At 37.6% G+C, this 11,462-nt stretch overlaps 1 protein-coding gene across 3 annotated transcripts in view; it reads right to left on the reverse strand.

Moving 5' to 3' along the window:
* The window catches only part of LOC109224056 (transcription initiation factor TFIID subunit 2), a 17,239-nt gene extending 11,289 nt beyond the window's left edge, over positions 1-5,950 (reverse strand). Inside the window, exons 1-8 of one of the 3 annotated variants that reach the window (XM_019388598.1) lie at positions 5,639-5,945; positions 4,776-5,106; positions 4,104-4,249; positions 3,956-4,022; positions 1,146-1,345; positions 860-1,013; positions 509-593; positions 341-432 (exon numbers count right to left, since the gene is read on the reverse strand). In XM_019388598.1, the coding sequence (XP_019244143.1) occupies positions 341-432; positions 509-593; positions 860-1,013; positions 1,146-1,345; positions 3,956-4,022; positions 4,104-4,249; positions 4,776-5,106; positions 5,639-5,757 (1,194 nt within the window). In that variant the 5' untranslated portion in view covers positions 5,758-5,945. Of the gene's footprint in view, positions 1-340; positions 433-508; positions 594-859; positions 1,014-1,145; positions 1,346-3,955; positions 4,023-4,103; positions 4,266-4,775; positions 5,107-5,638 lie in introns of those variants that run through there. The other 2 variants (XM_019388600.1, XM_019388599.1) reach the window with 2 other exon arrangements.

The following is an 11,462-nucleotide window of genomic DNA, read 5'->3' on the forward strand; positions in this document are numbered from 1 at the left end:
GGGGGGACACACAGAAAGAGAGAGAGAGAGAGAGAAGATATGTCAGAATAAAGCTTCTGCAGTTTGAACTTAAATTAGCAAACTACATTTTACATAAGGTATTGCAAGAGAAGCTAGGTTCGAATTACAAACAAATCAACACAAATAACACAACTGATGAACCTAAAAGCTTCCTTCTTACTCTATCATGTGCCTATTCTGCCTTGTCATAAGAATAGCCATAGTGAAATGAGCCTAAAGGGGCTACAAGCTTCAATCTATAAAATGTTGGTGGAGCTACAAATAAAATGCAAAAATTGACTTGTTGCTTGCTAATGAAGACCATAAAACAGAAGCAAACCTTGTATCTCCTATAGCGTGCTTCATTATTTCCAAGGAATCTCTTGATGAATATATCAGTCAAGAAACCAGCAAGACCATCCAACAACCAATCTGAGAACATTAATAACACATAGTTAAGATACAGAAGTTCGATTATCACATGTTAACAGCATGTCCAACACTTTACCATCATTTGGCGCTTCTGGGGTGATATATACTCCAAACCATTGTCTTGCAAGGGCATAAGCAAGTTTAATCCTTGTCTCTATTGTCTGTTAAATAAATCTGAACCCATCAAGAGAAACAGAAAAACAAGGAAAAACAATGACCAAGATATTTTCTTGATAACCAAGTGTTAATGCATGCCACCTACATTCTTCTGGGGAGGAATAATAAAAGGGCAACCAGAATAATAGGCAAGCATGAACAGGAGCAGAAGGCACAAGCCATTTCTGCATATTTTCCTTTTTGACTGTTCACTAGATTTTCCCCAATTTTGAAGATCAAAATCCAAAATTTCCTTCGTGTACAAGCATACCTTATCAATGACCTTCTCATCAAATAGTAATTGAGAGCTGAAGATGCTCAAGGAGGCTCCTAAACTCAATGATGATATTGCCATCTCAGGAGAAATAAAAACTTGACTGTATGACGCAAATGGAAATGACGCAGAAAGGTAGTCTTCATAGTAGCTGTTCAAAAACAAACGAAAAGAATTTCTTTGAGCTCCACTGATTGAATATTAGTAAAAGGGAGGTTGGAAGGGGAGGGTAAAGTGAAAAGAAGCCCAAGTAAAGATGTTTCAGTGAAGAGATATTACATACCTAAAAGCACTGTGAAAAAATCCCACAGTGTGCCGCAGCTTTGCTGAGTCAGCAGGGAGACAAATATGCGAGAGCTGACTAATATTGTGGTCAGGAAGAATTTCAAATGGTGCGACTGCCAAGGATATCCATCGAGCACTGACAGGAGTACTTAATCTATAGACGTATGTTTTACGAGCAGGAACATCCTCGGTCCAGATCTGACCAGAAAAAAGATAAGACATCAACTACCTAGATTTGGTCATACATCTATAGACACCACATTGTGGGGAAAAAAGAGGCAGCCAAAGGACATAATTGGAGTATATTGATTTCAATATATGGGCAAAGTGCATCCAGCAAAAAATTGATAACGATTGATAAACAGTAAACTCACAGTTTCATTTTATTTGAAAACCAATGTCAAACTGCAACATGAAGGAAAAATTGGTCATTCCACAACAAAAGTAACGAGATTTAACTCCTTGTGACTATGAAGCGCATTACAACAAGACACAAATGAATTCAAAGTTATTCTAGAAAAGGATGACTTAACCTGAACAAAGTTAAAAAATGATCATGCCTCCCTCTTTTTCACATATCCCTCTTAAGTATTTACCACCATAAAACAAAACCTACTAGTTTCATAGATTCAAAATCCATCAAAAAAAAATACCTTCAGATGAAAAAAAGGGTATAGATGGGGAGAAAGAGTTACTCTTACGCCATGACCAGCCCCAGAAAACTTCAGATAAAGAAAAGACCTAGCAGTTTGACAACATTTGCTCACTGAGGAGCCTCTAATTGCATCCAGGCAAGAAGAAAATCGCAGCTAGCACAACATAAAGCATGAGAACTGCATAAGAAGGGCAAGCGGCAAAGCAATCTTCAAGAACTATGGTTGTAAGTTGTAACATCTACTTGCTTTTCGCAACCTTTTCCTGAAGGTTTATGTTGAATCGTGCCAAGAACTTATTTTGCGAAGAATTTTAAGCACCATTTTTACCATGGAGGCTGTCCCTTCTTTCCAATTGAAAAGTCATGCAGACATGAAACTTCATATAAATTGATCTGTTGTATACAACTTCACTAGCTAACAAACTATAGTTTTACTTAAAAGAATATTAACAATGAGGCTCGACTTATTGTTACACCAAGGATCTGCTCTTAGCCCATTCTAATTTTCTCTGACGATGGATGCCTTGACACACCATATTCAAGGGGAGGTGCCATGGTGTATGTTGTTCGTTGATGATATAGTTCTGATCGATGAGTCGCGTAGCAGTGTTAATGAGAGACTGGAGGTGTGGAGGCAGGCTTTGGAGTCCAAAGGTTTCAAATTGAGTAGGACCAAGACGGAATATCTGGAGTGTAAGTTCAGCGGCGTGTCAGGGGAAGCGGACGGGGTGGTGAGGCTCGACTCACAAGTATCCCCAAGGGACAGTTTCAAGTACCTAGGGTCTATTATCCAAGGAGATGGGGTCTATTATCCAAGGAGATGGGGAGATTAACGGGGATGTCACGCACCGCATTGGGGTGGGGTGGACGAAATGGCGGTTAGCATCTGGAGTCCTGTGTGACAAGAGGGTGGACGAAATGGCGGTTAGCATCTGGAGTCTTGTGTGACAAGAGGGTACCACCGAAACTCAAAGGTAAGTTCTACAGAGCGGTGGTTAGGCCGGCTATGTTATATGGGGCTGAGTATTGGCCAATTAAGAATTCACATATCCAGAGGATGAAAGTAGCCGAGATGAGGATGTTGAGATGGATGTGCGGGCATACTAAACTGGATAAGATAAGGAATGAAGATATTCGGGAGAAGGTGGGCGTTGCTCCCGTGGACGACAAGATGAGGGAAGCGAGGCTTAGGTGGTTTGGACACGTGCGGAGGAGAACCATAGATTCCCCGGTTAGGAGGTGCAAGCGGTTGGCTTTGGCTGGTGCGAGAAGAGGTAGAGGGCGGCCTAAGAAGAATTGGGGCGAGGTAATCAGGCAAGACATGGCGCGTCTTCAGATTTCCGAGGACATGGCTCTTGATAGGAACGTGTGGAGGTCGAGCATTAGGGTTGTAGGCTAGGGGGTAGTGCATGGTTTTTCCCTTTTGTACCGGGTAGTCTGATAGAGCTTTACCAATGTTTGGTAGCGGTCTATGTTGTGTATTTTAAGATTATTATTACACTTATTTGGTGTATTTTAAGATATTATTATTACTCTTCTTGCTTCTTTTGTTGTTACAGATCTCTTCTTGCATTTCTTTTCTGCTTTTATTATCTCTTCTGTTGAGGCGGGGGTCTCCCGGAAACAGCCTCTCTAACCTTCCGGGGTAGGGGTAAGGTCTGCGTACATCCTACCCTCCCCAGACCCCACTAGTGGGATTTTACTGGGTATGTTGTTGTTGTTGTTGAAACAACAATATTCTGAGAGGCACCATCTTTTACTCTTTTAATCCAACTTTCTGGGTTCTCACTCCTCACAAAGGAACCGGAAACTAAAATAACTGCTCCTACACACAGAACGTTTCCAGAAACATTAGAAGAAGCCTTATATGTTAATATTTCACAATGAAATATTAAAGCCGAAGATACAGGAATTAGCATTTCACTAAATATTTATCAAGAATATATTTGTCAAGAAAAGAAGCAGATTCTTAAAAATCATAAATATAGCTCTGTCATCAACTAACCAACTAATACTCATTCTTGTCATCATAAAGGTAAAGCATGGTGGACTTTTACAGTTCACAAATCCTAGCTCCACTAGGACCACTTCCTCACCATGATTTTCACCTCAGTGGACTAGCTCAGAAGAAGAGATGTAATGTATCCACCCACCTGATAAAGTAAGGTTCCAGTACTAACAGCCACAAGATTACTGGCCACTGTAAATTCCAAATCGTAGCTGCAGAAAAAGCAACAATAATGAATATAGTAAATTTAAATTCAAACAGCATCCATAAGTTTCATAAGTCTTGCATCTTACCAGCAACATTGTAAATTGTCGTCCATGCAGGGGAACCAACATCGTGCACGCCGAATTTGGTTGTCAGTATGTAAAACATCACCATCAAAATGGATTCCAGTTTCAGCCTTCTCTACCCAATAATCAATACGGACCTTTTTCACATTCTGCATCCAACATAACCTACATAAGTCACAGAAGTGTAACCACATTACTTAAATATCCTAAAGGAAATCTGATCAAAGTTATAAGACAGAAAATCTCTCTATAAATTAAAGTATCCAGATAGAAAAATTTCTCCAATTATATCGCACTTCAAATCTGACTAGGGCCTTTAAATTTTGAGACAATATTTCCTTTTGAGTATCATATGGTGGAGACGTGTCAATTTGCAACCTTTGGGTTGATTATGGTGCTTAAACTTTAGAGAAATATAGTTATGCGGCAACACATCAGTTTTGTTGGATGATAGTTAAATTCATGAGTGAACCAAGATTTTACATTTCAAGCCAACTCACGCGAGAATGATGTGACTTTAAGTTATTTTTTTTAATAAGGACGATGTGACTAAAATTATGATATTGCGGATGAGCCGAATCTGAAAGCACATTTCGTGCAGTGAACCAAAAATATAGTCGGCAGCACTTAAAGCCTGTGCAGTGAACCAACAAACTAAATTAAATATGCAAAAACCTGATTGTTTTCAGCTGAAGAGTCCACCCCATTCTCTAAATGCACTTCCTGTTTTTCAATCTCATCCTTCGCGGATTTTCTGCACATTATCAACAAATTTGGTACCAATTCTCTATCTAGAGATGATAAGTACACTGAACCCGCGGCATCAGCAGCTGAAGTAGTTGATGATACAGAGCACCATCTATCCCCATTCTCCAAGGGTAAATAGTGCGGGAAAACTTCAAATTCTGTAGGCTCCCCATCAACTGTAACACTGTCTATTACCAAATTATCCGCGTGCAAGCCCAAAATTCCGTTTTCTGGTGGAACTATATCAAGTTCTGTGTAACTGAAAAGCCAAAAAGTTAACACTCAAGTTGGCATTAACATCCAGGGTTTACATAACTCAGTCTAACAACAATCCTAATACCAAGGGTCAAGGGGCAGAGCTAGCTTGAAGAAAATGGGTTCAATTGAATCCCATTAGTTGTATTTGAGAAAAAAAATATATAACCAAAACAGATTTTTAAAATTTCAAATTATTAAAGAGGTAAATTTTATTTTCCAAAAAACATTTGAATTTCTATAAAGAATCAGCTGAGGAACATAATCTCAACTATACGGTCTAAACCTTGTAGGTTTTCTAAAATTTATAGTTCTTGAAATTTTACTTGGTGGGAAGCGGTTTGAACATCGTGAGCTTCAACAAGAGTGGATATTCCCAGTTTTCTTGAAATTTTACTGAGTGAGAATGTAATTTATCTTTAAAAAATGTTGATGTTCACAATTTTCTTGAAATTAATAGAATAGCAGGATGGGGATTTGGACAGTAAATTCGAGAAAATGGGAAATCTTGGTGGGTAAAGAGAAAGAAGACATACCCGTAAATTCGACGTTTGTCCATGTCGATAGAGAGACATAGCTTCTGATGACGAATCACTGCTTCAGAATTATCCCCTTTCTGCTCTTCGTTCTTCCCCTTATTACGAGCCTTCGCCATTTTTGAACACGCATATATTTATTGTATTTCTTTCTTCACTCAGTGTAAAGACAAAACGAACACTGAAAAAACAAATGGAAAAAGTGTAAGCTCGCAACTCGCAAGTCTCAGCGAAGGTGTAGAAGGAGTCGAGGGGGTTGATTTATAGAGCTGAAATTGGAGAGGAGAGGGTCTCTGTGTTTGGGATCTGCTTGGTCGGATCGTGCCCTAGATTGCAATTTTATATCTTGACCGTCCGCGTGTCGGTGACTTTATTATTTAACGGTTAGATTTGATTTATTACGGAAAATTGAGGAAATCTGTGGTGGCGAGATTGCTGGATATGGTGCACGGGAGCATCGACTCTAGTGATTCTACTTTACTATTTTACACTTAACCCAAATTGAAACTTTACTCCTGTATTCTTCCCAACAAAATAAATAAAACAAACTATATTTTTTTCTATTATATTTTTTTATTTATATAGAAGAGTGACAAAGTTGTAATTTCATTGGCTTTCCCCATCTATTCACTTCATCTCGCTCCACCTCTTTTTAATTCGGCACTCACAAAAAAATCTTAGAAACACAAATTCATGAAACATCTTTCACTTCAGCTCTTTTAGTTTTCAGAATACTTTCATAGAGTACTATTATCGTTCTCCTTCATCTTTGCAGCCGTCTAAACAATCTCATATTTGATCCTCTTTCAATTTTTGCCCAAATTTCTTTCGAGTTCTCACAATTTCATGGCTAAAGTTGTTATCATTCTATCTATGGAAGGAAAGAAAGATTGAAACTCTAGTTGAAAACTAAAAGAAGAAACAAAAGAAGAAAGATCATGATGCTCCATTAATTCTTCAATCCACTATTTGTTCCTTTATACCTTTAACTAGTATTAGTGCCCGCACGATGTGCGGATAATATTGTGATCCTGCTAAATTATATAAATTAAAAAGAATAAATTATATGTTAAATAATTAACATAAACTTAAATATTATACCCCATATATAGTCGGTGATACAAAGAAATAAAAATCCAACATGATTCAAAATAAATACTCCTTCCCTTTCAATTTACATAAAATATTTTTCTTATTATTCTGTTCCAAGAAAAAAATCACATTTCTGTATTTGGAAATAGTTTAACTTTTCACTTTTTATTTTACTCATTTTACCTCTAATGAGAAGTTCTTACCCCCATACAAATAGCATGACCCCCACAAAACTTTTAGGACCATAAGTTTTAAAAGTCTTCTTTTTTGTTCTTAAACTCCGTGTCAAGTCAAACTATCTCATCTATATTGAAACTGAGTGAAGTCATACTATATAGAGTAATAACTAATAAAATATGTTAAGTAATATCTTAATTTAAATTATAAAAATATATTATATTATTATCTCAACATAATAACTTCTCACATCAACATGAACTTCTACCAACCTAAAATTACACGATGATAAATTAATATATTCGTACATGATAATTTATTAACAACCAATATATTCTAACTTTGGGAGTTACCAACTTATAAAACAGTTGGATCGTAATTTGCTCAATAATTTTAATGTTACCTCAATTATAACCACACAGCTAAAGTAACATTGTTTTTAACAATTTAAATGCCTTTGGGATGTAGTTAAGATTAATATATTATAATTAAATAAATGTTAACCTACTTTAAATATTTTTCTTCTACCATGCACATGTATTGAAAGAAGACGAGTTCTTACATGTAATTTTCTAATTAAATGAATATTACCTTGTGATTTTTGTAATTCACTTTGTTTTGTGTAAATAGCAATCCCATATGTAATCCGGATATTGTCTTGTGACTCAAACTCTTCTATCCTTTTATTTTGCCCAGTCCGTTCAGTCGTAGTAACATGTTTAGTGTTATCTAGGTTTGTTCCAGGGTTGTAACCCAAGTTTTTCTTGCTTGTTTTTGTTGTTCGCACTTTTTCACCATCAGTTTAATGTAATTTCCTATTTTCTGTTATTTATTGTCTGTTGTGCTGAGTTCTATTTTTCTTTTTATAAGTCTTTTCATGCTGACTCTAGTGACATGACATGCACACGTAGTTCTCAGCCTTGTCTTAAAAGTCGGTCTAATCATGAAGCAAAGAAACAAGTTTTGAAGATGAATATCTGAGGGAAATAAGTAAACATTTGCACATTTTGAGATCACTCAAAGCCCGAATTGTGTGAAACAAGGGCAGATGGTTTGGGGAGTTAAGAGGATGATAAAAAATTGTTACAAGAGAGTGCATCCCAAACAATTCGAAGCAAGCAACTTTGAGTTCAAGTGTATCTCAAGTTACAAGATAAGGCCAAGAGAGTTTGCTCCAAACTGGCGGAGGACGTCCATTGTGAAGAAGAAATTACCCAACAAGAGTTCTATACTTGACAAGGCACTAAAGAAAGGCAGAAGGCATATATGTGATATCAATGCCGTTGCTGCAAGGAAGTGTTATATATGATATTCAATTTTCATCCTCACGTTGCATGTGTTGTACTTGGCATTTTTAGAGATTGGGAGGCCCTCTTTCAGCTACCCAAACACTTTATACCCTTCGATAACCCTTTGAGCCTGTGTTGATTTCTTTGACCTCCCCTCTTTTGGAATCAAATTAGAGCCATAAAAAAAGAGTTCATGTCCCCATAGATTTGTTTTAGAAAGTTCATTCCAAAAAAAATTCAAAAAGAAAAAAAAAGAAAGAGAGGAAAAGAAAAAGAGATAAAGAAAAAAAAAAGAAAAAAAAAAGAAGGAAGAAGAAAAAAAAGAAGAAAAAGAAAAATAGCAACAACAAAAAGTATGCGTTTGAACTACGTTCGACCTGATTCTTGTCACCACAAGATACGTAGGCAGCCTTACGGTTCGGTTGCACCAAATAAAATATTTTATAATCCCATGAAGTCAAGAATGGGGCGGTTTTTCTTAGAATCAAATTCTCTTGTTTTAGAAATTAGGGCACAATTTTGAAATGGATTCAAAAGTTGTAAATAAATTAACCCTGTTATCTTAGTTATTTTGAGCCTTTATGATATCCTTTCTTTCTAACCCTGTCCAAAAGTCACATTACAGTCCAAAAATTACCTCCCAGACAATCTTTGAGAGTGCTGAGCTAGACATGCTAGGAGCATATGTTGTTTTTACTATGGTCAACGCCTTGTCATCTACAGAATCAGAGGAAATAAGAAGAAAAGAACAAAATGAGAGAGTCTTATTAGTGAAAACCTTCACAGGCACCATGAGGCGACGATGAGTTGAGAGAAAGAACAAAATGAGAGAGGCTTGATGGTGAAAATCCTTCGGGCACTACAAGTCGAATAGGGATCGTGAATCAGATAGGATAATCGGAGTATTGAAGCCCAGTTTCACGACTCAGAGGTACAACAAGAGTTGAACATTAGACTTGCTTGACAGATTAGGCCACTTAATCCAAAGGTGCATGTCATGGTCATTAGAGTTGGTATCCATATCTGATAAGTTTCTACGTCGTAATTTTCTTGTAAGGTACCATCTCTATCCATTGTCCCTTACTCTGTTCCTTTTGTTTTGTTTACTTCCTCTTCTTGAGTCTATTTGGTCAGGAAACAAGTGAGAAATGACTTCAAAATTTGCTACCAGCTTTCCAATTGCACAAAACAAAATCTGGCTAGCACATCAAAGCGACATAAGTCAGGAAAGAGCAGTATATGCACTGAATTGATAACAATCGACGTGCTTTGGGATTCATGTGAAATGCAAAGGTTTGGCAAAATGTCAATCCATGAGCACAATGTAACAGCTAGAGGGTATTGGGTTTGAACGAATCAGAGGTGTTTTGTGATAAGGGTTGACAGAAAGGTGGTTAGCCAATAACAAGCAAGGTCTTGCAAGTTGAAATCAAAGTTACCATGGCAGGTGTATGAGCGATCTCCCTCAAGATCAAGGCCACAAATCAACCACCATATTTTAAACTTACAAGTTTATTTGTTTGAAACAGGGACGAAGATTATGTCCAAATCAAAGCTTGAAAGCTTGAAACTTTCGGGTGTCGTGCCCAGATTTTGTCAGCACAAAGGCTGTTTGAGAAGTTTTTTACCTCTTAGACATTCCCCTAGTTGAGAAGAACCGTATCTCCAAGGATTCTTCCTTAGTTGAGAAGAATCGTACCTCCTAGGCAGTCTCCCTAGTCGTAAGAGTCTTTAGCTTTCTTTAAGTTCAGGATCCCGCTTGGAGAATAGGGTCGTATTAGTCTGCTTAAGTTGTTAATCTTTAGTTTTCTTGAGCTCAAGAGTCCCGCCTGGAGAATAGGGCCAGTTTTAATTTTCTTAAGTTGATAGTCTTTAGTTTCCTTAATTTCAGGGGTCCCGCCTGGAGAATAGGGTCAGTTTTTTAATTTTTCTTAAGTTGTTAATCTTTAGTTTTCATTTAGTTCAGGGGTCCCGTCTGGAGAATACGGTCAGTTTTTAGTTTCCTAAAGATGATAGTATTTAGTTTTCCTTAAGTTCAGGAGTCCCGCCTGGAGAATAGAGTCAGTTTTTAGTTTCCTCCAGTTGTCAATCTTTAGTTTTTTTAAGTTCAGGGGTCCCGCCTAGAGAATAGGGTCAGATTTTAGTTTCCTTAAGATGTTAGTCTTAGTTTTTCTTAAGTTCAGGGGTCCCGCCTGGAGAATAGGGTCAATTTTTAGTCAAGTCAAGCTCCGTTTATAGTTATCCTCAAGCTCAATCTCAAATTTAGGAGACGCACTTCCTACTTTGGGTTCTTTTTGTCAAATTTTATTTCTTTAGGAGATGCACTTCCTAATTTTAGGTTAAAGGTGTCACCCCTAGGAGACGCACTTCCTAGTCTGGGTCTTTTCAGGTTATATTTGGTTTTAGGAGACACACTTCCTAGTTTGAGTCACTGAAGTTTCACCCCTAGGAGACGCACTTCCTAGTTTGGGTCTTTCAAGTTATATTTTGTTTTAGGAAATGCACTTCCTAAATTGAGAGTTTACCCCTAGGAGACGCACTTCCTAGTCTGTGTCTTTCAGGTTATANAGACGCACTTCCTAGTTTGAGTCATTGAAGTTTCACCCCTAGGAGACGCACTTCCTAGTCTGGGTCTTTCAGGTTATATCTTTGTTTTAGGAGGCGCACTTCCTAAATTGAGATTTCACTCCTAGGAGACGCACTTCCTAGTTTGGGTCATTTGAGTTCAGCCCTAGGAGACGCACTTCCTAGTTTGGTTCATTCAAGTTTCACCCCTAGGAGACGCACTTCCTAATCTGGGTCTTTCAGGTTATATTTTTGTTTTAGGAGACGCACTTCCTAAATTGAGATTTTACCCCTAGGAGACGCACTTCCTAGTCTGGGTCTTTCAAGTTATATTTTTATTTTAGGAGATGCACTTCCTAGTTTTGGTTTATTTAAATTCACTCCTAGGAGACGCACTTCTTAGTTTGAGTCATTGAAATTTCACCCCTAGGAGACGCACTTCCTAGTCTGGGCCTTTCAGGTTATATTTTGTTTTAGGAGACGCACTTCCTAAATGGAGATTTTACCCTTAGGAGACGCACTTCCTAGTCTTGGTTCATTTAAGTTCATTCCTAGGAGACGCACTTCCTAGTTTGAGTCATTGAAGTCCCACTCCTAGGAGATGTAATTCCTAGTTTGTGTCATTCGGGTTTTAGTTTTAGCAGACGCATTTGCTAGTCAAAGTTTCTTGGTTTTACTCATAGGAGAAGCACATCCTAGTC

This window comes from Nicotiana attenuata, chromosome 3 (genome assembly GCF_001879085.1).
Source record: "Nicotiana attenuata strain UT chromosome 3, NIATTr2, whole genome shotgun sequence".
In the NCBI taxonomy this organism is placed as follows: Eukaryota; Viridiplantae; Streptophyta; class Magnoliopsida; order Solanales; family Solanaceae; genus Nicotiana; species Nicotiana attenuata.